General features: G+C 42.0%; 1 protein-coding gene across 1 annotated transcript in view; it reads left to right on the top strand.

Annotated features, from left to right (window-relative positions):
- The window catches only part of TARBP1 (TAR (HIV-1) RNA binding protein 1), a 90,334-nt gene that overhangs the window by 28,779 nt on the left and 33,598 nt on the right, over positions 1–27,957 (top strand). The window contains 10 exon segments of the mRNA XM_030334182.1: positions 1,695–1,794; positions 2,772–2,944; positions 8,670–8,767; positions 12,405–12,566; positions 18,410–18,597; positions 19,026–19,287; positions 19,408–19,596; positions 20,907–21,097; positions 21,533–21,604; positions 23,285–23,405. Of these exon segments, the coding sequence (XP_030190042.1) occupies positions 1,695–1,794; positions 2,772–2,944; positions 8,670–8,767; positions 12,405–12,566; positions 18,410–18,597; positions 19,026–19,287; positions 19,408–19,596; positions 20,907–21,097; positions 21,533–21,604; positions 23,285–23,405 (1,556 nt within the window).

The following is a 27,957-nucleotide window of genomic DNA, read 5'->3' as shown; positions in this document are numbered from 1 at the left end:
TTAAAATATCTAACAAAGTTTTTCCTTTTGTTGTATTTTTTAACTGAGTTCTCCTACATGCAAGCATGTTTTTACCGTTGTCCATCTTCTGTACTATTCCAATAAATTTGTATCAAAATAAATTATCCCCAAAATATATTAGAGTGTTTAAGAAAATGGTTTAAGTATTTAAACTCCTGGGCTGGAAAACTAGATCTCTTGCCAAAAATTTTCTTGGAAATTGAGGTGAAAAGTGTGACCTCACTATAGTAATACACCACGAATAAAGAAGAAATCTTCTCTTCATGCCTTATTTTAATTTAACTGGCTTTCAGAGATGGGAAATACTCATTTTATCTGTTAACCATGTTCTCTCTTCCAAAACTTATTCTAGAAACTTTGCATGTATTTTTATAATAAACCCAAGGAAAGTCTTATTTGTTAGCTTGATTTCATAGAAAGTGATCTAAACTTTTTTTTTTTTTTAAGTGTAGTTGACACACAGTGTTAGGTTAGTTTCAGCATAGACCTAAGTTTTCTGAGAGGACGAGCAGTTAGTTATTCCAGGGTCCCACAGCTAACGAGCACAGGACTCGGGTTCAGACGCACGTCTGAAGCTCCAGAGCCTTTGTGTCCATACCTATTCCATCCTCCTCCTGGTTGCATTTTAGGGAATTTTTTTCTCTCAACTGAAATACTAGAATTGTCTCTTAACCCATCCACTTGAATCTCCTCTTGCTTCCCCTACAGTCTGTCTCCCACATTGTGCCTGGAGAAATTTGTTCAAACTACTAATTTGGATCTACAGATGTTTCCTCCCTTTGTTTTATATGCCTTCACTTTAACCTCCAGTGGCTTCCCTTGCCTTTAGGGTCAAGACAGGAATTCTTTGCATGGCCTGCTCAGTCTTCTGGTCTCTTCCCTGGCTGTTTCTGCAACCTCATCTTTGGCACTCCTTGCACTTGTGAGTCCCTGCTACATGGGCGCCCCTCTATCTCCTGGAGCACGGCTTGCTTCAGAAGACCCTTGCATCCCTTCAACTACTGTACTCTTTCCCAGCCTTTGTGCTCAGCCTACTCGTTCTTCAGGGCACTTTCACTTTACTGCCCAGAAAGAGGAGAGCATAGCCTCCTAGTGTGCACTTCCCTCGTGACATTTTACACCAGTCACTACAGTTGTCATTTTACCTTTCATTGTTCTTTGACGAATGTTTTTCTCCTCTACTGCAACGTAAATTCCGTTAGCACAGGAGCCATTGTGTCTTCAGCACCTAGGTCAGCTCCTTTATCTGTGTCCTGCAGAAGGCATTGGTTTTGTTTTATTTATTTTTTAATGTTTATTTTTGAGAGAGAGAGAGAGAGAGCATGAGCAGGAGAGGGGCAGAGAGAGAGAGAGGGAGACACAGAATCTGAAGCAGGCTCCAGGCTCTAAGCTGTCAGCACAGAGCCTGATGCAGGGCTCGAACACACGAACTGTGAGATCATGACCTGAGCTGAAGTGGGATGCTTAGCTCACGGAGCCACTCAGGTCCCCCTGTTTGTTTGTATTTAAACACGTATAACGATGAGCTATACTGTAAGGTGTTGTCCTGCATTTCATCTCAGCTCTTATAATCTGATATTGATAAGACATAATCATTTGGCTGTTTTGTTTTGAAACCTCATCTTTGAAGGATTTTGTTAACACTTTGCAAACCTTGACTATTATTATTCAAGCAGGAGAAAACTGCTTTATGCCTGACTGGTTTGAAGCCAAGCTTGTTGCAATGATGGTCTTGTTGGCTGTAGATGTGGAAGGAATGAAGTCTCAATACAGGTAAGTGTTTCCAAGCTAAAAAAAAAAAAAAAAAAAAAAGGCTAATCAAATTTATGGTACCTGTTCCGACTTTTCCATGATTATTTGTATGGAGTTGATCACAGGGTATTAAAAGAAGAAACTAGAGCATTGTCAGTACACTAAAGAAATGCCTAAAATTAACAATAAATTAATATGAATAGGGCCTTATTAGCTTTTAGGTTAGTAAGTTCAGCTGTTCAAGAAGGTCAGAAACACTATATACAGTAATCACTGGTTTTATATAAGAATATTAGAACAGATTTTAAGATTCTTGCATATGATTGGGTAAAGAAATTTACTGGGTTGGTCAAACCCAACACATTTGTAAAATGTGTACTTTTTATTAACGTAATAAAGATAAAGCGATCTCATTTATATTTTGAAAATGTGCGCAGATCAGTTCTCACCAGATTATGATTGTTGCAGAAAGCAACTTCCACTTGCTAGTGTATTTGCATGATATGCAGTTAATTCGATTAACATCAAATCTCTTTTCTAGACAAAGCTTTAGTACTAAAGTTGGTTATGATGTTTTTTTTATAAATCCTTAATTCTTTGTATTTTTTGTTAACATCTCATTTCCTTGGCTAGCATATGTTTGTTTTGTTTTGTTTTTAAATTATTGTAGCAGGGTCTCAGCATTTTAATTTCCGAATGAATTGGGTATAGGATTCCCTTTATACTTGTGCTTGAAGTTGAGTGTGGAACGTTCTTCCCTGTGCTTTCTTTGTGAGTGCAATGCTGTACTCCCTGAGAAAGCACAGACTGGAGAGGTCAGCGAAGAGGCCAGAGGGAGAGATCAGTCCTAACAGGTGCTACGTGTCTGCATCATCTAGAAGACTAATTCTGTCTAACTGAATCCATTAGTTATATAACCAGTTCCGCAAGTTATAGATGGAAACGAATTTCTTCATGGTTTTGAAATGCTTGATTTGGGCATGTCTTTTAATATCTAGTGAAAAGCGGAGAACACAGAATGTATTAAGGATATTCTTAGATCCTCTTCTGGAATCCCTTATGAAGTTGGGCACAAATGCCTACATGCCCTTGCTGAAAACTGACAGATGCCTGCAGTTGCTGGTGAAGTTATTGCACACTTGCATGTTGAAAGGTTCCAGTACCCAAGATGGTGAGGACAAATGGTTTCTGTTGGTGTCTTGCTTGGTATATTGTTGGTGTTTGGAATGAGAGGACATTCCTGACTCTTTGAAATAAGAGGATTACTTTATGCATTCAGCAGATATCGACTATTTCCCGGTGGTACTGGGGATCCAGCAGTGAAGGTACAAGCCCCCTGCCCTCATGGAGCTGACAACAAAGCCTTTACATATGTGCCAGTTACTGTTGATTTTACAACTTGATCTTCTTTGCTTGTCTTTTTTTTTTTTCCATTTATGCTCAGTCATTGATTTCCAGACCATGAAAATGATCCCTATTTCACATATGTTACAGCAAGATCCCTTTCTCATGGCCACTATGATAGATGTTGCAGAAATTAAGCTAAAGCGTGAGAATGGTAGTCATTTTATAAAGAGTTGTTTGCAAATACATTGGTCTCTAAGTACCTTTTTTTTTTTCTTTTAATCTTTATTTTTCAGAGAGAGAGAGAGAGAGAGAGAGAGCACGAGCAGGGACAGGGGGCAGAGAGAGAGGGAGACACAGAATCTGAAGCAGGCTCCAGGCTCTGAGCTGTCAGCACAGAGCCAAATGCAGGGCTTGAACCCATGAACCATGAAATCATGACCTGAGCCGAAGTCAGATGCTGAACTGACTGAGCCACCCAGGTGCCCCTCTAAGTACCTTTTTTTTTTTTTTTTTAATTTTTTTTTTTTTAACATTTATTTTTGAGACAGAGAGAGACAGAGCATGAATGGGGGAGGGTCAGAGAGAGGGAGACACAGAATCCGAAGAGGCTCCAGGCTCTGAGCTGTCAGCACAGAGCCCGACGCGGGGCTCGAACTCACGGATGGCGAGATCATGACCTGAGCTGAAGTCGGCCGCTTAACCGACTGAGCCACCCAGGCGCCCCCTAAGTACCTTTTAAGTAGAAAATAATTCATACAGAAAGTGTAGTGGTAATGGAAACGTTGAGTTCGTCTCTCCTCAAACAAAGATACATGCAGAACAGTAGCTGGAAACCACAGACACTAGAGACAAGAATATTCATGGATGAGCCTTGATTCCCAATCCGTTCTCAGCAGTTTCACTTGGCATTTTAGAAATTTGCTGTGTGAAAATCCTAGAGAAGCGCTGCTGTGAGGCAAAGCCTGAGGAAAACACTGATGGGATTATATTTTAATGTGTGGCCTGTGAACTTTTAAAGCCAGTTTCCAAATTCTGATATTTTTGATACTGGCAGCAGAATCAGGTGCTGGACGCATGTAATGGTAACTTTTTATAAGCTTTTCAACTCGCTAAGGCCATAAATTTGGGTTCCTTTGACATGTGTTGACTGTTTGTACTAAGCTCAGTGCTTTCAAGTGCAGGGCTGGGTCATAGGCACCATTTGGAATACTGTGGTATTTGACACACACACGAGTGTGTGATGTTATATGTAAGTTACGATGCCCGATAATCAAACACCTGTGAACTTACTACCCAAGCTAAGAACGATGTTACCTGTTACCCCCCAGTCCCCTCTGTTTGCCTCCTAATTTTGACTTTTGTCTTTATCACTTCCGTGCACTTTAAAAAATGGGTTTATTTCATCTGTAGGTATTCCTCAACAACGTACTGTCCAGTTTTCCTGCTTTTGAGCTTTACAGAAATGTCGCTTCACCGTAGGAAGTCTTTTGTAACTTTTCCCACTTCACGTGTTTCTAAGCTTCCTCCACATCCTTTGTTAGACTTCGTTACTTTCCCTGTTGTGTAATCTTTCGTATGATGGCACCGCTATTTATGCGCTTTCCTAGTGCTGGACGTTGGAGTGTGGCTATGACTGTCACATGTGTGCTGCCACCAACGTTGTGTACTGGTTCCTAGGGTACTGGTTCCAGCGTTGTGTACTGGTTCCTAGGATACATGCACATTCAGCTTTATAAGGTCGTGAAAAGTGTCTTTCTTTCCAGTTTCGCGTCCCTAAATGCATACACGCTTTATATTCTTTCCCTCAGAATGTCAGTGTTCCTGTTGTACCTCAGGCATATCTCTCTTTACGTCACCAAGGAAGAGCCAGGGAAATACTGATTTTGATAGCCGTTGGCTTCCATTTGACTGGTAAACCGTATCAAGCTTTGTTAACTGTAACTAGACCTTAATCCTGAAAGATTTCTTTTATGAAGGAAGAGGAAAATGGAAAAGAGTTATTTCCATTTTATAAATGAGGAAACAGTCTGGGAATTAATTACCAGTACCAGGGGCAGTGAAGAAATAAGGGTAAAGTCAGAAATACCCAGGTAGACTTACTGTGAGCTGCTGGGATTGAGGCTTGGCAGTATGCTCTTTGGGGCAACTTTGACCGAATTGTGTTTTAAATCATTTATTTAAAGTTTGTTTATTTGTTTTGGAGAGAGAGAGAGCCAGCGCAAGTGGGGGAAGGGCAGAGAGAGAGGGAGAGAGAATCCCAAGCAGGCTCCTCAATGTCAGTATAGAGCCCAATGTGGGGCTCAATCTCATGACCTGAGCTGAAATCAAGAATTGGACACCCAACTGACTGAGCACTGAGGTGCCCTGTGTTTAAAATTTTTAAAATTTGGGGCCCATGGGTGGCTCAGTCAGTTAAGCATCAAGTGGAAGCAAGTGGGAGAGGGGCAGAGAGAGAAGGAGACAGAATCCCACACAGGCTCCACGCTATCAGCACAGAGCCCGACGTGGGGCTCCAACTCAAAAACTGTGAGATCATGACCTGAGCCAAAATCCAAGAGTTGGACGCTTAACTAGCTGAGGCACCCAGGCGCCCCTGTTGATTTTTTTTTTCCAATTTCCTTCCTGTTTTTTGTTTGCTTCTGTCTGCTTGCTTTTAGTTTATTTTGCCTATTTAAAAAAAATTAAGGTGGAAGTTTAGGTTGTAGATTTTAGATCTTTTTGACAATGACCTCTCATGCTATAATTTTTTTTTTAAGTTTTGCTTTAATTGCATCCCAAAACTTTTGGTGTGTTGTATTTCAGTGCAAAGTATTTTCTAACTTTTCTTGAGACTCTTTTACTCGTGAATCACTTAGAAATGTGTTTGGAGATTTTCTTATTATCTTTCTGTTATTTTTACTCTATTCTAGGCAGAGAGCATACTTTGTACACTTTTCAGTTTTTACAACTTCATTAAGGTTTGTTTTATGATCTAGGGTATGGTCTGTCTTAGCTACTGTTCCATGCGCACCTGGAAAAAATGTGTATTCTGCCGTTGGTGGGTGGAGCGTCCTATAAATGTCAGATCCAAGACTTATGTGGTGCATCTCAATTTTATATACTTGACATGTCTGTTTCCTCTGTTACTGAGAGGGGAGTGCTGGAGTCCCCAGGTCTGAGTTTGAGTTTGCCTCTTTTCCTTTCTAGTTCTATGGGTTTGGCGTCCTGTATTTTGCACTTCTGTTGTTAGGTGCCTATGTGTTCATGTTTAGAAGAGTGTGTTTTCTTGGTGAGTTGACTCTTTCCTCAATATGTAATATCCCTTTTTATCCCTGGTTATTTCCTCTACTCTGAAGTCTAGTTTGCCTGGTAGTGATATAACCACTCCTACTTCCTTCGGATTAGAATTTGCATAGTATTATTCCCTGGCTTTTTTACTTTTATTCTATTCACATCCTTTGAATTTCTTACGGACAGCATATGTCATGATTTTTTGGCCATTCTGACACTGTCTTTTAGTTGGTGTAGACTATTTGCATTTAATGTAATTACATATATGTTTGGGTTTAGGTCTGTCATTTTATTTTTTGTGTTCTGTTTATTCCCATTTTTCATTTCCGTCTTTCCCTCTTTTGGCTTGTTTTGGGCAGTTTGAACATTACTTCATATTCCATTTTAATTTACCCATTGTGTTTTTTACTAAACATCTAAAGCTTTGTGTGTGTGTTTGTGTGTGATTGCTATAGGGATTACAGTGTGCATACCTAACAGTCTGTTTAGAATTAACGTTTTACTGCTTGAAATGAATGTAGAAACTTGACCACCTTTTGGACTCCCTTTGCCCCTTTCTCCCCATGTATTATACTTGTCTTCTATCTGCATTTACTGAAAAATACCAGACAGTGTTAGAATTTTTGCTTTTAACCATCAAAGAGATTTTAAAGATTTCAAGAGAGTAGCCTATTGTATTTACCTAGATGTTTGTGGTTTCTTTTGCTTTTCTTTCATCCCTGATGCCCCGTGTTTTCCTGGGGCATCATATACTTTGTGTTTGAAAAACAGCTCTTAGCATTTCTTTTGGAACAGGTTTGCTGCCAGTGAATTCTTAGTTTTTTTTTCATCTGAGAGTGAGTGTCTTTATTTCACCTTTTGAGGAATATTTTACTGGATATAAAATTCTGGTTTGATGGGTCTTTTCTTTCAGCAATTTAAAAATACTGCATTTGCTTCTGGCTGCCATTAGAATTCTCTGGTAATTCCAAGTGTTCTTTGCGTAGGTAATAATACTGTTTTTCTCTGCTTTCAAGGTTGTTTCTTTGTCTTTAGTTTTCAGCAGTTTGGTTATACTCTATCATATTGCATATGATTTATTTTATTTTGTTGGTCTGTTTTCAAGTTCACAAACTCTTTTTTCTTGCATCTCCTTTCTGTTATTGTTCCCATCCAGTGAGTTTTTAAAATTACAGTAATTGTACTTTTCAACTACAAAATTCCTATTTGGTTTTTGCGTATATCTTACATTTCTTTGCTGAGACTTTCTATTTTCCCATATGTTTCCAGAGTGTGTATTGATTGATTGTTGAAGCATTTTATTATTAGCTGCTTGGGAGTCTTTGTCAGATTATTCTAGAGTCTGCATCATCTTGTTGGCTTTTGTAGATTGTCTTTTCCCTAGTGGGGTAGGAACTTCCTGATGCTTCATGTGCCCTCTTGTTTTGGATCGTATCCTAGAGATTTTGAATATCGTGTTATGAGACTCTGGGTCTTGTTTACATCCTGTGGAGAATGTTGATATTCTTGTGTCAACGACAATCAGCTTCAGGTTCAGCCCCAATTCCTGATGTCCCATCTTCTGTGCGCGTTTGTTCTGCTGTCACTTTTGTTTTCCGATCCTTTGTGGTGTGGTCTTGACCTTGACATGTGATCCTCCCAGTGGCCAGTCTGGGACGTGGGCAGCTGTCTCTCTGTTAGTTGAGTTCCAAAAGTCTTTGGGATGCTGCTTAGTAGCCAGTCCATGCAGGGCAGCTCGGGAGGAGCCCCGCAGTTCACAGACCACTTTCTGGGGCCATTTTCCTGAGTACCTCTCTCTCAGGAATCTCCTAAGGACTCATTGTCTGCTCCTCTGGGGTTCCCCCCTTTTCATTCTCTGATGAGAAAGTTAGGGCCCATCAGGCTGCCTGCTTTCTTGACTGCTCCTGCACGTGGTTCCAGTCTGCAGGAAGACCAAGGTCACTGTGTTTGGTGTTACTGCTTTCTGAATCCTCCCACTACTTTTTACCTTGTAGAGTCTCCACATAGCTGCTCAGTTATTCACTCTGGGTTTTATAGTGAGAGAGGCTGGTGTGTCCCTGTTCCATCTTATCCAGAACTAAAACTCCTAAATGAGTTTTAAGGTGAATTATAGATTTCCCCATAATACTAATGACTGTTGTTTTATTGGAATTCAGTTTTGGTTAGCGATTCACTCACGTGCTTAACATAGATGTACTTTTACTAGAAAATCTGGCATTTTTTTTGTACCGAGGAACTTAACATCTGTCATTCAGTTGCACGCTTTTTTTCCTGTACAGATGAGGTGTTTACTCTTCTTCAGAACTTTGTCATGTCTACTGCAGAGAGCATTTTTGAATTTATTCTCCGACGGCTTACCATGAATGAACTGAGCAGTGTAAGTATTCCTAGGAGTCACTTTTCATTCTTTTCATCAATATTTGAGTGATTACTTACTGGCAGGCACTGTATTAAATTGAGAAAATTAATGTGATAGTTTCTGGAGAAGACACCTTAGGAAGCAGAAAAAAACACAAGCTCCAGAGTCTCCTCCTTACTTTCATTTCATCTGAGTCATAACCAAGTCCTTGGGAAAGTTATGTAGCTTTTCTGAGCCTTAGTTTCCTCATCTGCAAGATGGAGATAATACATCTACTTCCCAGGGGCTAGGGAGTTTTGCATGGTGTAACATATCTGGAATATTTAGCATATTCGATGTGTATTTGGTCGTAGGATCCAGAGATTCTGATTTGGGATGTTTGGGGTGGGACCAGGTAATAGTACATGTATGTTTCCAAAGCTCTGCAAGTGATTCTGAAACACAGAGTAGAAAGCAGTCAGTTCTGAGGTAAGTGTCCTCCTTACCTGCTCTGTCTCTATTCTCCACAGACTGTTCCTTCTAGGACAGCTGAGAAAAATAACACCTGAAACTAATATAACACTGTATGTTAACTATGCTGGAATTTAAAAAAAAGAAAGTAATTTCCCTTTTTCTTCAAGAATATTTTGAAAATGCCAATTCATGTAGGAATGCTTATTAATTTTTTTGTTTGTTTGAAATCTCTAGGGACAAATGTCAAAGGTTTAGAATCAATAGATTGTGAACAAAGTGTGAAAATATGCTTATTTCACCTTTTTTTTTAGAATACTCACTTAAGTACATTTGAAAGCCTCATGAGCAAGTGTGAAAATTCAAAAAAGGCAAGTTTTATGCTGCAAGACCTGAACTGTTATGACAGGAAGGCAAAGATATATGGAGAAAAAGCCCGTTGGAGTGGGGTGGGGGGGTGTTTAGCTTTCTTCTTATTAAGCAGTTGCTCATAGTGGCATTGCTACACGTATGTTCTGAAGAAGGCGGTTCATAAAGAAGTAACTCTTTGGGTTTGTTTTGCGTCAATATCACTTTGTTACCATCAGTATTACATTATCTTTCTATTAGGGAAATTTTCAGACATACACAAAAGAAGTATAATGAGCCTCCATGTACCCGTTACAGAACATAACTGTTTTGGTTTGTTTGGAATTTAAAGCTAAAAATAGCTTTAAAAGGGGAAGGACTAGGGGCGCCTGGGTGGCTCAGTTGGTTAAGCATCAGACTCTTGATTTCCACTCAGGTCACGATCTTGTGGTTTCATGAGTTCAAGCCCTAAGTTGGGCTCTGGGCTGTCAGCACAAAGCCCACTTGGGATTCTCTCTCTCTCTCTCTCTCTCTCTCTCTCTCTCTCTCTCTCTTGCTCTTGCGGTCTCTCTTGCTCTCTCTGCCCCTCCCCCACTTGCATTGTCTCTGTCTCTCAGAATAAACAAACTTTTAAAAGAAAAAGGGGGAAGGATTAATGTGATTTTATTTAACAACCAGCTTTCAGGGGAAAAAAAGACAGGTTCGTAGTATCGTATCAGTTTCCATGGCTGATTTCAAGTTGCCTACGTGAGGCCGTGGAATCGGAGCGAGGGAGGACCCTCGCTCGGCTGCAGGCTGCTCCGGCACACTGCCTCCCCTCAGGCACACTGCACCCCCCCCCCCGGGGAACACTGCATCCCCCCAACATGGGACCAGCAGCTGCCACACCCGAACCCATCTCCCGCCTTCCCAGGTTCCTGTAGAGCACAGCAGTCTGCTCCGTTCCATCCGTTCAAGAACCTTACGGTTGTCCATCCCCTCTCCCTCCCTCCCTCCCCCTCTCGCCCCTCCCTCCCTCCTCTCTCTGTCTCTCTGTTTCTCTCTCTCTCTCTCTCTCGTATTTTCAGCCTCTCCTTGTCTCTTGGATTTTTTTTCATGAGCATTGAAACAACTCAAGAGCCCCTCATCCTAAAGACCCTCTCAATTCCATGGTCCCTTCAGTTTTCCTCTCTTCGTCAGCTTGTTTACAAACACGCCCTGCCACTCCGTTCTCTGGTTTCTGCCTCTTCTGTCACACAGAAACAGCTGTCTCTAACGTTGTCATAAACCAAACGGGTGCTTTTCAAGTCCTAGTTTCCTTGACTCCTCAGCCCCGCTGGACACATCAACCACTCCCCCTTGGAAACACCAGTCGTCCTCAGCGTCTGTGACACCTTCCTGTCCTGGTTGTGGCCCCATCGCTCTGCCATCGCCCCCACTTCTGTTTGAACGTCTGTTCTCTGCTACATAGACTTGAACGTCAGCACTTTTAGTATTTTTTGTTTTGTTTTGTTTTGAGAGAGAGAGAGAGAGAGAGAGAGCATGAGTGGGGGAGGGGCAGAGAGAGAGAGAGACACACACACACACAGAATCCGAAGCAGGCTCCAGGCTCTGAGCTGTCAGCACAGAGCCCGACACAGGGCTTGAACTTGTGAACCATGAGATCATGACCTGAGCTGAAGTTGGACGCTCAACCCACTGAGCCACCCCGGCACCCCGAATGTCGGCGCTTTTGTAAGGGTGGCCCGGGCCCTTATTTTCTCACGCTCCTCTGTTGAGGGAGGCGCTCTAGGCTGCACCCCCAGCTTTGGTGGTGCCAGGGACCCTACGTCTCCGTCTTCACCGCCGGCTGCTTTCCCCAGCCTACCGCCCTGTCAGCCTAGCGCTCTTTGATGGCCCAGTTGCATCTGTCACACTTCAGCCATTCAGAACTGAAGCCCTCACCATTCCCTCCTCAGTGAATGTACCACCATCCGGCCAGTTTCTGTAGCCTCTCATTTAAGAATCCTCCCTGTCTCACCTCAGTGTCCGGTCTCCACCAGCTCCTGCAGCTGTTCCTTCCTGTCTGCCCGGGGGCCTGGCCCTTGGAGTGCCTCACATGGTGGCTGCTCAGTAAAAACTGATTAAATGGATGAATTCTGTGCTTCCTGGTGTGGTGGAAGGCCTCTGAGGATATCATCCGTAATGAGCACGGTAGTAATCATCAGGGCCACCATTCGGGGCTCGTCCACTTAGCATACGTTCAGTTCTTTCAGAACCCGGTGACGGGTGGGTGTTGCCGTCCGCATTTTGTGGATGAGGGATCAGGCCTGCAGAGGTTAGATCACAGGGTGGTAGAGCTGGACTGAAGCACGTGTCTACAAGTCTCAGATACAAGGCGTTCAGTTCCGCCTCTCCTACACACCAGCCCTGAGATGCTGGTGAGCCGTGTGTCCTCTCTGAAACTCAGTCATCGTCTTAGGGAGGTGGGACCGCAGCCTTCCTAGTAAGAACAGAGTGTCGCAATCTGCCTGAAACAAAGGCAGTTTCCTTGTTCTGATTGTTATTATTTATGACGTGTTGGCCCTGGGACGCAAGAGTTGGCAGGACATAGTCTCTGCCTTCCAGGGTCTCGTGATCAGAGCGCCAGCAAGAGGAGTAAATGGTGACGTGTGCTGCAGTTGCGTTAAGTGCAGTCGCTGTGTCAGCACAAGGAAGGAAGTCTTCAGCTCTGCACAGGGAGATTATGGAGGGCCTCTTGGAGGAGATGGCTTGTTTTCTCTTATTAGTATCTTGTTTTACTGCGTTTAAATAAGGTAATTTGTTTTCTGTCTGAACTCTCACAGGTTGATGAAAACCACGAGCCCTGCGTGTTAACGTGTTTTGTTGTTTGTCTTAGGTTTCCGATCTGGATCGTTGCCATTTATACCTGATGGTATTAACTGAGCTTATAAATCTCCATTTGAAGGTTGGGTGGAAACGAGGCAACCCCATTTGGAGAGTTATTTCTCCTTTGAAAAATGCATCCATTCGGCATCTTCAAGAGATGGACCATGGACAGGTAATCCTTGATTCAGGTTGTATAGTTCGGTTGAATGAGGCGTATGTAGAATACGTATTTGATTATCATACAATATTCTGACGTGAAAAGTGTCTGCTGAAATTTAACTTTAACATAGTATCCTTTGTTCATATATTTGATGAAGACTGGGACTCCTGTCCTAATATTAGGTATATAACAAAGGCGTGGTGACTTCAGTCTTAAGACCATTTAGATACAGATTGTGGATTTGCACTCTTTGCCTCCATACCAGCCAGTAAGGGACACGTTAATGTGTCTAAATGTATACAATATATGGTATTTGACATATAACATACATAATATCTGATATATGACATATAATGTGTACTAACACATCCAGCATCCCCTATCCTTGCCTCTCGACCTCGTTGTCTGCCCTGGTCTTACACTGTTTCCCCTCTACTCCTCCCCCAACCAGTACCATTTTGCTGTAGTCACGCTAGGCCACCTCGTAGAGCTTCACGGACGACAAGCACATGCCACATCCTTCCCCATCTAGGCTTTCTGTCCGCTCCTTCCACTGACAATGCTTGTCAGTAATCTGCTCGGTCCTTACAGGGCCCAACTTGGGTCAGTGACTCATTTATTTACCTATTCTTTATGCCTCCATTGTAGTTTGTCTTTCTTGTTTTGGGAATAACTTATGTGTGTGTGTATTTTCCTCTAGATTTTAGTACCTATAAGCTTTTCTTAAACATGGCATAAAACTGATTCAATTTCTTCACTGGTTATGGGTCTGTTCAAGCTTTCTATTTCTTCCTGTTTGAGTTTTGGAAGTGTGTGGGTGTTTAGGAATTTGTCCATTTCTTCCAGGTTGTCCAGTTTGTTGGCATATAATTTTTCATAGTATCCCCTGATAATTGCTTGTGTTTCTGAGGGATTGGTTGTAATAATCCCATTTTCGTTCATGATTTTATCTATTTGGGTCATCTCCCTTTTTGAGAAGCCTGGCTAGAGGCTTATCAATTTTGTTTATTTTTTCAAAAAACCAACGCTTGGTTTCATTGATCTGCTGTACAGTTTTTTAGATTCTATATTGTTTATTTCTGCTCTGATCTTTATTATTTCTCTTCTTCTGCTGGGTTTGGGGTGTCTTTGCTGTCCTGCTTCTGTTTCCTTTAGGTGTGCTGTTAGATTTTGTATTTGGGATTTTTCTTGTATCTTGAGATAGGCCTGGATTGCAATGTATTTTCCTCTCAGGACTGCCTTCGCTGCATCCCAGAGCATTTGGATTGTTGTATTTTCATTTTCATTTGTTTCCATATATTTTTTAATTTCTTCTCTAATTGCCTGGTTGACCCATTCATTCTTTAGTAGGGTGTTCTTTAACCTCCATGCTTTTGGAGGTTTTCCAGACTTTTTCTTGTGGTTGATTTCAAGCTTCATCGCATTGTGGTCTGAAAGTATGTATGGTATGATCTCAATTCTTGTATACTTATGAAGGGCTGTTTTGTGACCCAGTATGTGATCTATCTTGGAGAAGGTTCCATGTGCACTCGAGAAGAAAGTATATTCTGTTGCTTTGGGATGCAGAGTTCTGAATATATCAAGTCCATCTGATCCAGTGTATCATTCAGGGCCCTTGTTTCTTTATTGATCCTGTGTCTAGATGATCTATCCAGTGTTGTAAGTGGAGTATTAAAGTCCCCTGCAATTACCATATTCTTATCAGTCCAGGACCAGACGGCTTCCCAGGGGAATTCTACCAGACATTTAAAGCAGAGATAATACCTATCCTTCTCAAGCTGTTCCAAAAAATAGAAAGGGAAGAAAAACTTCCAGACTTATTCTATGAAGCCAAAATTACTTTGATTCCTAAATCAGAGACCCAGTAAAAAAAAAAAGAGAATATCCCTGGCCAATATCCCTGATGAATATGGATGCAAAAATTCTCAATAAGATACCAGCAAATCGAATTCAAAAACGTATAAAAAGAATCATTCACCATGATCAAGTGGGATTCATTCCTGGGCTGCAGGGCTGGTTCAACATTCGCAAATCAATCAATGTGATACATCACATTAATAAAAGAAAAGATAAGAACCATATGATCCTGTCAATCGATGCAGAAAAAGCATTTGACAAAATTCAGCATCCTTTCTTAATAAAAACCCTCGAGAAAGTCGGGCTAGAAGGAACATATTTAAACATCATAAGTAGGCATTATGAAAAGCCCACAGCTAATATCATCCTCAATGGGGAAAAACTGAGAGCTTGCTCCCTGAGATCAGGAACACGACAGGGATGTCCACTCTCACCGCTGTTGTTTAACATAGTTTTGAAGGTTCTAGCATCAGCAATCAGACAACAAAAGGAAATCAAAGGCATCAAAATTGGCCAAGATGAAGTTAAGCTTTCACTTTTTGCAGATGACATGATATTATACATGGAAAACCCAATAGACTCCACCAAAAGTCTGCCAGAACTGATACATGAATTCAGCAAAGTCGCAGGATACAAAATCAATGTACAGAAATCAGTTGCATTCTTATACACTAATAATGAAGCAATAGAAAGACAAAGAAACTGATCCCATTCACAATTGCACCAAGAATCATAAAATACCTAGGAATAAACCTGACCAAAGATGTAAAAGATCTGTATGCTGAAAACTATAGAAAGCTTATGAGGGAAATTGAAGAAGATTTAAAGAAATGGAAAAACATTCCATGCTCATGGATTAGAAGAATAAATATTGTTAAAATGTCAATACTACCCAAAGCTATCTACACATTCAGTGCAATCCCAATCAAAATTGCACCAGCATTCTTCTCGAAGCTAGAACAAGCAATCCTAAAATTCATATGGAAGCACAAAAGGCCCCGAATAGCCAAAGTAATTTTGAAGAAGACCAAAGCAGGAGGCATCATAATCCCAGACTTTAGCCTCTACTACAAAGCTGTAACCATCAAGACAGCATGGTATTGGCACAAAAACAGACACATAGACCAATGGAATAGAATAGAAACCCCAGAACTAGACCCACAAAAGTATGGCCAACTAATCTTTGACAAAGCAGGAAAGAATATCCAATGGAAAAAAGACAATCTCTTTAACAAATGGTGCTGGGAGAACTGGACAGCAACATGCAGAAGGATGAAACTAGACCACTTTCTTACATCATTCACAAAAATAAACTCAAAATGGATAAAGGACCTAAATGTGAGACAGGAAACCATTAAAACCCTAGAGGAGAAAGCAGAGAAAAACCTCTCTGACCTCAGCCGCAGCAATTTCTTACTTGACACATCCCCAGAGGCAAGGGAATTAAAAGCCAAAATGAACTATTGGGACCTCATGAAGATAAAAAGCTTCTGCACAGCAAAGGAAACAATCAACAAAACTAAAAGGCAACCGACGGAATGGGAAACGATATTTGCAAATGACATATTGGACAAAGGGCTAGTATCCAAAATCTATAAAGAGCTCACCAAACTCCACACCTGAAAAACAAATAATCCAGTGAAGAAATGGGCAGAAAACATGAATAGACACTTCTCTAAAGAGGACATCCGGATGGCCAACAGGCACATGAAAAGATGATGCTCAATGTCACTCCTCATCAGGGAAATACAAATCAAAACCACACTCAGGTATCACCTCACGCCAGTCAGAGTGGCCAAAATGAACAAATCGGAGACTATAGATGCTGGAGAGGATGTGGAGAAACGGGAACCCTCTTGCACTGTTGGTGGGAATGCAAATTGGTGCAGCCGCTCTGGAAAGCAGTGTGGAGGTTCCTCAGAAAATTAAAAATACACCTACCCTATGACCCAGCAATAGCACTGCTAGGAATTTATCCAAGGGATACAGGAGTACTGATGCATAGGGGCACATGTACCCCAATGTTTATAGCAGCATTTTCAACAATAGCCAAATGATGGAAAGAGCCTAAATGTCCATCAACGGATGAATGGATACAGAAATTGTGGTTTATATACACAATGGAGTACTACGTGGCAATGAGAAAGAATGAAATATGGCCCTTTGTAGCAACATGGATGGAACTGGAGAGTGTGATGCTAAGTGAAATAAGCCATACAGAGAAAGACAGATACCATATGGTTTCGTTCCTATGTGGATCCTGAGAAACTTAACAGAGGACCATGGGGGAGGGGAAGAAAAAAAAATGGTTAGAGGGAGGGAGCCAAAACATAAGAGACTCCTAAAAACTGAGAACAAACTGAGGGTTTATGGGAGATGGGAGGGAGGGGTGGGTGGATGATGGGTTTGAGGGCACCTGTTGGGATGAGCACTGAGTGTTGTATGGGAACCAATTTGACAATCAATTTCATAAAAACAAAAAACAAAAAACAAAAAAAAAAACCAACATGGCATAAAAAGGCATAGTGTTTATGAGCACAGGCTTTGGGGTTAGACTTCCTAGGTGTGGATCCTGTGTTTAACCTTGCTAGCTGTGTGACCTTGAGGAAGTTACTTAATGTCTCTGTGCCTCATTTACCACCACTGCAAAATGAGGGTTACAGAGTTGATCATGAGAGTTAAAGTGAGCTCATACATGCTAAAACTTTTGAACAGCGTCTGGCACACGGAAAGCCCAGGCTGCTAATTAAAACAGAGAATGTACATGATTGCTTTAATAATGTAGTTTTTAAAGTTGTTTTTAAGAACTGTCCAGAAAGAAAATGATAAGGAAGCCTGATTAGTACTTCAGCATCCTGTCCAGTATGTATTAATGCATTCGTGCCGTGAGAGGACTTTGTGAGCTTTGAATGTAGACCAAAATCATGAACCCTATCACAGTGATTCTTAAAAGGTGGCTTGTTTCAGTAATTCACTGAATTAAGGTTAACAGGGACCATACTGACTACAAGTAACACTGAATTTTACTTCTTGTGGTGACAGTGTCGCTATGCACAATTTATCCGTAGAGATAGTGGATTTATTTTACGGGGGTTGGGGGGGGGAGGAACGGAATGAGTAGCAGAGAGGTCCTCTCGGGCTGGTGGTATTGGGGAGCCCTCTTTCAGACTCTCGATGCAGCTGTTTTCCGTGTGTTGGATTCTGGCCTGCACTACTGGCTTCGGTGGTGGTGGTAATGGGTTTCCCGTTTCAGTGCGACGCCAGGCTGTGTTGGTTTCCTTCCTTTGCGCTCCTGCCCGTAGAGCATCAAGCGCTACCCGTGAAATCCTCGCATCTGTTTAACCGTCACAGTAACACTGAAGGGTGGATTCTATTATTGTCCCCATTTTACAGGTGAGAAAGCTAAGGTGCGCCGTGTCCACAGGCAAACTGGTATCGAGTTCAGAGCCGGGATTCAGACCTCTTCCCGGTGGTTCATGAGTAGCTCCTGGTCGTGGTGCTGTGTCCCCTCTCCCGAGGCAGCTAACAGCTGAGCGGAGGAATTATTTGCATGTACGCCTGGAGCCTTGTTTCCCTTCACACACTCCAGCCAGACAGTGAAAGCAAGACTCCCCCGTAGAAATGTGTCCGAATGCGTACGTGGGTAGGAAAAAGATGGAGAAGTGCTGCTTCACGTATACTCGAGGGCTCTGTGTGCGGCTCATCCGTCACGGGACTGCTTCCAGGGACCCACCCCCCAAATCGAAGCGATCCAGTTGTCTTCTTAGTCGGAACTGCTGAATTTTTATTGCCACCTTACATTTGTTCACCGCCCATCTGTACGGAAGTGGCGAGGCGAAGGAACCTGACGTGCGGTGTCGGGTTCCCTCTTGTTCTCACTGATGGGCGGTCGCCGGGAGGGGGACGGGAGGGTGTGAGGCGTCCGTAGGCTGGGCTCTCGGGTCCTGCCTGGGTGGGAGTGGCCTACGTGAAACAAGATTGTTCTGTTTCCCCCTCAGGAGCCCACGCTGGGCACGCAGGTCCAGAGGGTCATTAGCATGGCTGCCTTGGCCACGGTGTGTGAGGCCACCGACCGGATGCCGGAACTGCAGCTCGGCTCTCTGGAGGCTGGGCCCACGGAGAGGTTCCTCTCCGCTCTCCCGCTCAATCACACGCTGCAGAAGCCCCACGCAGAGGAGGAGAGCAGGTAGGTGTGTGCACCCTGGAGGACAGCTTCTACACGAAGGGCGTCTTTCTGCTCACGTTTACAGTTTCAGTTTTGTTTTTAGTCATTGAGATAATGAGTGATGGCCCAACCTTGTTTATCGGGGATGGGAATTTGGAGATGAGGCTGCGTTCAGGATGAGCCCGTGTTCTCGCGTTACTCGTCTCTGTTACCGGAAACCCACTGACCCGACTGCACGCGGTTCTCGGTGAATCCCCTTAAAGTGAATGAAAACACCTACCTTCAGAGTTAGAAAACTGAGGTTTATGTGGTTCCCTTGCTTTTCGGTAGATGGGCTATTTAATAATGACTGTTGAATTTCTCCCCCCGTGAGGATAGTGCACTACGTGCAGAAGAAGCCGGCACAGACTGGCGGAGGCCTGGGGCAGTGACTTGATCTTTTGTTTCAGTCTTTGCGAAGAATCCTCGTCTTCCCAAGGATGGGGGAAAATAGTTGCACAATATATCCATGATCAGTGGGTCTGCCTCTCTTTCTTGCTGAAGAAATATCACACCCTGATACCAACCTCAGAGGGTGAAATTCTGGAACCCATCCTACCTGCCGTCCAAATGCCAGTAAGGACCCTGCAGGCTGCTCTCGAAGCCCTCACGGTCCTGCCCTCGGATCAGGTCCTGCCTGTGTTCCACTGCATGAAAATTTTGGTTCCCAAGGTGAGAGAAAGTGAGACCTGAAGTGAAGAATAACTACAGAACAGAGATCAGTTTCTGAAATTAAGAGATAATTACGTATTTCTTTTTTTTATTTATTTCTTTTTTTTTTTTTCCTACCAGCTTTTGACCTCCTCTGAATCACTCTGTGTGGAGTCCTTTGACATGGCTTGGAAAATTATATCTGCTTTAAGCAACACTCAGCTGATATTCTGGTCTAATTTAAAAGCTTTCGTTCAATTTGTTTTTGATACCAAAGTTCTTACCACTGCTGCAAAAATCAAGGGCCAGGCATACTTCAAAATAAAAGAGGTAACTTTTTTTACATTGGGGTAAAAATGCATAATGTAAAATGTACCATCTTAAATTTTTCAAGTTCAGTAAAGTATGGTCATGTTGTAACAGGTCTCCAGAACTTTTTGAACTTGAACTGGAACTCTGTACTCATTAAACAGCTCCTCTTCTCTCCCTCCCCCGGCAACCACCATTCTACTTTCTGTTTCTATTAATTTGACTACTTTAGGTTAAAAGGAGGTAACTTTTTGTTTTTTCAATTTGTGTGACCTGTAGCACATGAGGAAGAAGAGAGTTCTATTTGTAATTACGTATTAGATTTGCTGTTATGTATTCATTCAGTCAGTATGTATTTTGAACCTTCTTCAGTGTCATGAGTAAGAACAGAACCTGTTAAATGGAAGAGATGTGCAAAAGGGTAGCCTGTGAACCACACGTGCCACAGAAACTTACTTTGATTCATATAATGCTTAAAAAGTTTTTTTAATTAGTTGCCAACTTTTAAGAATTAGGCAATTTGCATGAAAGTCTGTGTTTCCCTTCTCTTGGAATGCTGGAGAATTGGATGACCTGGCCACTCCTAGGAGCTGCCCGTCCAGATAGGGCACGCCCCTTGCATTTCTCCACAACCGGTCCTTGACCATCCTGGAGACCAATGGCAGACGGCAGGTGCCCTCTGTCACCATATTTATGCTGTTGCTTTTCTTGTATAAAGGAACAGTTCTCTGAATATAACCGTAATCAAAAGGTCTTCCTGGTTCCTGAAGGCATTGGCGTTTGCAACCACTGATACACGGTAGGGGACGTATCGTGGTGGAAGGACGTCATGTCTAGGAACTCGTGTAGACCTTGTTATCCAGAGGGGGAAATGGAAAATGAAGTCCTTTTATGATGCTGCTGTCCCTGCACTGCCTCTCTGTCCTTGCCTGTCCCACAGTACACACCTAGAGACCAGGGTATTTGCTGCCTCAGAGAAGGGAGGGAGGCGGTGACAAAATGCAAAGGAAACTGAAAATATAAAGGGTGAGAGATTTTTCTCCCTTCCATTCTATTACTTTGGACAGTTTTTTCTTTTGGAGAGTCTGGGGAGAATATCACTATCAGTGAAATTGCATTTAGTTTTATTACCGAGGAATGAAAAATAAGCATTCTGTGATTATCAATCATCTTGGAAAACTTTTAACGATAAAGAATTTTTAACTTTTTATCCTCTATGGTTAGGTTGAAACTGTCATTGGAAGCCATCAAACAAGTTGTTTTAGTAACACTTTTTTTTTTTTTAACCTAAATGGATCAAAGAATAAAATGACCATTGTATTTCATTCCAGATTATGTACAAGATAATTGAAATGTCTGCTATAAAAACTGGAGTCTTCAATACACTGATAAGTTATTGCTGCAAATCTTGGATAGTTTCTGCTTCAACTGTGTCCCAAGTGTCTTTATCAACTGCTAAAAATTACAGCGAACTTGTCCTTGAGGCCTGTATATTTGGAACTGTGTTTAGGCGTGATCAAAGGTAAAAGATACCATTTTCAACCTGTCTTCATTTCTATTAAGTACCTACTTGAGTAGGATTATGTCTTTATTTTGAGGCTTTCAAATTTTTATTTTATTTATTTTTTAAGTTTATTTTCAGAAAGTGAGAGAGTGGGGGAGGGGCAGAGAGAGAGAGAGAGAGACAGACAGAGAGAGAGAGAGAGAGAGAGAGAGAACCCCAAGCAGGCTCCACACTGTCAACATGGAGCCTGATGTGGGACTCGAACTCATGAACCGTGAGATCATGACCTGAGCTAAAATCAAGAGTCAGACACTCAACTGACGGAGCCACCCAGATGCCCCTACTTTGAGGCTTTCAATTAGACAGATATAAAGTATTAGTTAACTTTAAATTTGGGGTTTTAATATTTTCCTGTCTAAAACCTGTTCTTTGTCAAATATTTTTTATGGGAAGACTTATTCAGGATGTGCAGACCTACATAGAAAATCTTGGCCATGATTGTGCAGCCAACACTGTTATAGAAAAGTAAGTATGGTGGATTTTCCATACCTTGATATAAATGGAATATTCAAAATTTGACATCAGATGAGAGACATCCTGTGTTTGTTACATTTAATAAGTGTTTCCCAGTGATATCTATAAGATAGTGAAAGAGCCTTCAAAAGCATGTTAGAAATTACATTCCCTGGCTAATATATTTTCTCTAGATGTAAAACTTTTTACTAAAATTTGATAAGCTCAAAAAATGTTTTGAAGATGAAGAAAAAGTGAGAAGAAATTATAGCAAATGACATTGGAAGACATCTTTTTACAATGTTATCACATTCTTTTTTTTTTTTTAATTTTTTTTTTTTAATGTTTATTTTTGAGAGAATCAGAGCATGAGCGGGGGTGGGACAAACAGAAGGAGACACAGAATCTGAAGCAGGCTCCAGGCTCTGAGTTGCCAGCACAGAGCCCGATGCGGGGCTTGAACCCACGAACCATGAGATCATGACCTGAGCCAAAGTCGGATGCTTAACTGACTGAACCACCCACATGCCCCAATATCACATTCTTGACGGGAATAAATGAGAATTTTCTTGGAGAAAAACACATTTTACTGCAAAATCCAGTATAAATAAGAAAGTGACTACGGGGATCTCAAAACCCCAATCCCTTTTCTTTTTTAGGTGGAGGGGTGGTCATCAACATACACATAGTATTCTCTTAGTTTTGGTCACAACTTACCATTTAACACGTCAACATACTACACATAAAAATAAAATTACTTCTGGAATAGGCCCTAAAGTTTTGATTTCTGGGGTAAGACCGTTCTTATCTAACCTCTGAATTAATTTTTTTAGAGCTTGTCAAGTAGCCTTTTAAAAAATTTTTTTTCACATAATTTTCAAAAATGTGTGTTTAGATGTTCATAAAAAATGCACAAATGATAATTGCATGTAGGTATCACAGTGTTAATTATTCCAAAAGTTATAGCTGTTTTTTAAATCACTTGCCACTCTTATATTTAATACATTTTTCATTGTTAATTGTTTAACTGATTTTTTGTTTTCTTGGCTGGTTGAAAGTAGCAGTAAAAGTGAAATTTTTTATTTGATGGTTTCAAAATACTTTGGTCTCTACTAGACGAATGTTTTGTTGTTAAAGTGACATTTGCCGATGTTATAACAGCTCTAATGAGCTTTGGAAACGTGTACTGACAATGTCACTTAACTGATCTTCCCACATGTGCTTACTGAACATACAGGTTGCTCAGAGCGTGCACTGCTCCCGAGTTTGCCCAGCACTCGGAGAACGTGCATACACTGTGTGCACAGTAAAGACGAGTGATCGGGTGTTTGATGTGCATTCACGCCCCCCAGCAAACAGGTGTCCGTGGTCGTCTTTAAGGAATCATTTCATGAGCTGTGATCTGTTCTGTCCACAGAGATCTTACTGACCCAGGATGGGTGGTGTGTGCACTGTTTTACCAGAAGTCTGGGTGAATTTGTGCTCATTCGGACCTTCAGTACAGGCTCTCTTTTTGATATATCCGTTTGTCATCTTGCGTTATCCTAAACTACGAAAAAGCATAGTCATCAAGTACGGAGCTCCTTAATTTTAGAAATCTTTGGAAGGTTTTGATATTTTGAAACGAATACGTGACCTATTTTTCTGTTTTGAAAATGTATTAACATAGTTTGTCATTTTACGTTTTTTTAGTACTAAAAGAGAAGACCATTATGTGAGAATTTGTGCTGTCAAATTCCTGTGTTTATTAGATGGCTCAAATATGTCTCATAAGTTGTTTGTGGAAGATCTTGCAATCAAGCTATTAGATAAAGTAAATATGCCTTATTTTATACTTTAAATCTTTGTTCTTGATAGCTAACTATGTCAACACGGTAGTATTCTGAATATTTTTTATCAAGAAAAAAACACGTTTTTAGTTAAACATTAGCGATTGTCCAATTGTTTGGTTTTAGAGAAGAAGAATATTTTCCCTGTACTGTCTAAACTTTGCTCAGTGTATTTCCTAGTACCAGTCAAAAGCGGTTATGTTTAGAGTCATATATCCATACATTGCTTTATATAAGAAATGGAATAAAAAGGTAAAAAATTTAGGAAGTGGCGTGATTTGAAGAACTGATTTTTTTTGTTTGCAAAATCATTTATAAATCTAGGAGGAAGATAAAAGGAGTAAAGTTAAATCTAATGCTCTTTTCTGAATTTGAGGCTGAGATAGATGGAGTCCAGGTCTGCTTTGTCACCTCTGAGCCAAGCTGGGTTATAACTGATGGCCATAGCACCCACTTAAGCCACTTGTACTGAAATAACAGTATTCATCATGCATTTATGTTCTGCAGATAGCAGATCAGCGTCAGGTACAATCTAGGAAGTGGGGTTTTTTAATGTAAAAATTCCCTTCTTTGCACTGTTGGAGTCGGTGGGCATGTCTCTGAGGAAATAGTGTTTTACTGGTTTCCTGAAGGATGAGTAGACTTTAGAGTTGCAGGATACTCCGTCAGATAGAACACACAGATGTATCATAGTGAACACTGATGCGTGATATGAGATACCAGAGTGTTTCAAAGAAAAGCAGAATAAGGACAAGGGACAGCTATTTGGAGGGTCAGAGAGGGCGTCTCTGACAGGTGACATTGGACGGAACTCTGGGTGCATTGTCAGTGAGGCTGGAGGACGCCGGGAGAGGCTGGTGTCCCCAGGCCACATGAGAGAAGTGCTGGCTGGGGGCGTGGAGGGACACGAGGATGCCCGTCGTCCGTGGGATTCGGCAAGAAGGCTGTCGTTGGCCACCTCTACAAAGACCTTTGACTGGGATGGTGAGAATAAGCCTCGATGGAAGGGCTGAGAAGAAAATGGTTGTGGAGCCAGTGGAGATGAGCAGAGGCACTCTTGAGTTCGCTCTGATGAGAGGGGGTAACGGGATGGTGTCTGGAGGAGGGCGTGGGTCAGGGGCTTGTTTGTATGTTGAAGGAAATGATCGGGGTGGGGGGCGGAGGCCAGGGTGGTCACACGGGCGAAATCCTCGAGTAGCCGCTTCGCATCCACCAGGCTGGCTCTTAGAACAAACAGACTGAAAGTAGCCACGTTGGTGAACCTTGAAGTCGTTGTCCTAGGTGAAAAGAAGCCCATCATAAAGGGCCACATACTGTGCGATTCCATTTATATGAAGTGTCCAGGATAGGGAAAACTGTAGGGACAGAATAGATTAGTGGCTGCAGGATCAGGGTGAGAGATCGGGAAGCGAATGCTAATGGGCACAGGACTTCTCTTCAGAGTGATGAGAATGTTCTGGAATAAACAGTGGTGATGGTTGCACAGCTTTGTGAATACACACAAACCCACTGAATTGGACACTTTAAAATGGTGATTTTTATGGCACACGAACTATATTTTTAAAAAAATCCTTGAATAGTCTAGATTGGCCCTAACGTCCAACAGAAGGATTAGCTTTATTTAAGAGCTGGAAAAGCAAAGACCAAAAAGTTATGTTAGACACTTGCTCAGGCCCAGGAGTTGTTTATCGAAGATGAAGAAAACTGAGCAGAGCAAATAATACATGAAAAAGGTAATTTGAAAATAAAAAATGAAAGAATAATCATAGAGAAAGTGGAAAAAGATCGTACTCAGACCGGGGTGGGCTGGGTAGCTGTAGTCCGGAGGGACACCGCGTCCTCTGAGCTGGGGAACAGAGCAGGGGGGCGGCGCTGAGTCTGTGTGAAAGGAGGGAACGCCTGACGCCCTTGTGTTCTGAGCCAGGAGGCAGGGTCGTTTCTAGAGGGAAGACGCAGAAACACGGTTGGCGTTGGAAAACCGAGGTGAAGGTTGAAGCTGTAGCAAAGATCTCGGTTAGAATTAATACACGGTCGTGGTTAAAGTGCCGGAGCCACAGAGGGTGGAATTCCACACCACCGTGTCACTGCTTAGACAACCGTGTGTCTAACGTGTCATCGTAGGTGACACGCACGTGTGTAGGCACGCACATAGTTTTGAGTGCATGGACGGATAGAGTGAACCGGAGCAAGAGGACGTGGTGGCCGCCTGGGCAGATCTTCAAGGGCCGCCTGGCGCCACGGAAGACCTGCTTTGGAAAGAGGCGCCGTGAGTGCGTCGGGCCCCCACTGCCTGGCTCCAGGCTCAAGGCGGCCTGGCCACTCCGTGGGCAAGCAGCTACTGAGCACCTGGCCTTTGCAGCCCGCTCTTTCTTCTAGTTCTTTAGGCTTTACTGAGGCCTGTGTGGGTAGCTCTCTGCTTACCTTTTACTGGGAACTTGCAAAGATTTTGTCAAAGTAGCTTTCAAAGTGATCCATTCCTGGCCCAGTTATCAGCGATGGACAGTCTTGTCGGATCTGACATTCCCCCCAGCACACATCATTTTGAAGCCAATCCCAGACATGAGTTTTATTTCTAAATATTTCAGTATGTATCTCAAAAAGATGAGAATTCTTTTTTTTAGCCACACCCACAATACCATTGTCACACCTGAATTCATAATTCCTTAGTATTATCAAATAATCCAGTCAGTGTTTAAATCTACCTGATTGCTTTACATTTTTGTCAGTTTGTTTGAAACATGACCCCAGGTAAGGTCCATTCCTTCGGTTGGTTGAGATGTCTCTAATGTCCTTTAATCTACAGATACCCCTCCTCATTCTTTTTAAACTTGAATGTATTTTTTGCAGAAAGCGGATTGTTTTCATTGTAGAGACTTCCACAAACTGGATTTTGCTGTTTGAATTTCTGGGGTGCCATTTACAATGTTTTTCTGATCCCTTCATACAAGATGGTATTGAGATCTAGAGCCTTGATCGGATTTAGGTTTGATTTTCCTTTTGGGGGTAGAGGTGGAGCAAGAGTGTACATCCATCAGGAAGCTTAGAGTATTTGGCTGTCTCTTCTTTTGGGATGTTAGTCATTGATGAATTGTCTCATTCCATTAATTCTTTCAAAATGGTGATACTCTAATTACTTTATTCCTTTTTCATTTATTGGCTGAAGTTCCTGTGTACCCAAATATGAAGTATTTAGATACCCTGAGGTATGTTTCCTATAGGAAAGGCAGGATAAATGCTTGCTTTTTTCCTGTTACTTACCAGTTTTCAAAATAATGAATTAAATTAGCTTCCTAGTATTCTAGTTTCTTCTAATGGTGATCAGTGATGTTTTTTGTTTTGTTTTTAACTTAAACATATTGATGTGTTTCAGTCCCTTATCCCAATTTCGGTCAGGTGAAAGAGAAAATCTGAGAATATAACTTAGTGTTGGGTATATTACGTTTGAGTTGCGTTGGGGCCTCCATGTGAAATTACCCAGTAACAGACAGGAGTATGATATTTAGGGAAGAAATGGAAGCCATCCTACCTGGTGATAGCTGAAACTTTGAAGACAAGAACATCTAGGAGGAGGCTAAAAATGGGAATTTAGAAAACACTGACATTTGAAGTATGTTGATAGGAAAAAGAACCAGAGAAAGATAATGAAAAAGAGGTCTGAGAAAGGAGAATAGAAGCAGAATTAGATGGTGCTGGCCTGGTGTTGCTAGTGTTCTTGACTGATCTCATTTAAAACTCTTGTCTACAGGGGGCGTCTGGGTGGGTCAGTTGGTTAAACATTGACTTCAGCTCAGGTCATGATCTCGTGGTTCGTGAGTTTAAGCCCTGCATCATGCTCACTGCTGTCAGCTCAGAGCCCGCTTCAGATCCTTGTCCCCCTCTCTCGGTACCCCTCCCCCTCATGCTTTGTCTCTCTCTCTCTCAAAAATAAACATTAAAAAAAGAAAAAAGAAAAACCTCATCTGTAGAAAATTTGGCATAGAAACCTCTGAATTTGTCCATGATTATAACCTTTAATCTCAGAGCACAAGTTCAAACTCAGAGCCTCTTCTTTTCCACCACAAGCTGTGTCTAGGGGCTGTTACCAGTGGCATCCACTGTAGCTGAGAGCAGGTCGGGCGCCGAGGAGAGAAGCTGGGAGGCATTTCTGAGATTTCAGAAGCCCACTGGGTAGGGCCGGTTTGCAGTAGAGTGAAGGGGTAGCGGACATGCACAAAACGCAAGAATTGTACTTTAAAAAAACTGATTTGATGAATCTCTGAAGGAAACCCAAGGACCTTTCTTCCTCGGATACGAGAAGATGAAGGCTGGAGACAGAAAGTTGAGTGAGGAAGGTTGAAGGAGGATTGTTGAAGTGGGAAAGATCACATGGTCAGAGTTAAAAAACTGGACCGTGTTAAAGGCTTTGGGAAAGTAGGAAAGATTTTAACTTGTTTTTGTGGAAATAGGAATGGGACGAGACTTGAGAAAAGCAAAATGATGGTCGAACACAGTAATTCTTTCTTAATTGGGTGTAGTTGGCACGATGTTAGATTAGCG

The sequence above is a fragment of the Lynx canadensis genome, chromosome D2 (genome assembly GCF_007474595.2).
Source record: "Lynx canadensis isolate LIC74 chromosome D2, mLynCan4.pri.v2, whole genome shotgun sequence".
Taxonomy (NCBI): Eukaryota; Metazoa; Chordata; class Mammalia; order Carnivora; family Felidae; genus Lynx; species Lynx canadensis.
The sequence above is the reverse complement of the archived record's forward strand: the minus strand, read 5'-3'. Positions and strand labels throughout refer to the sequence as shown.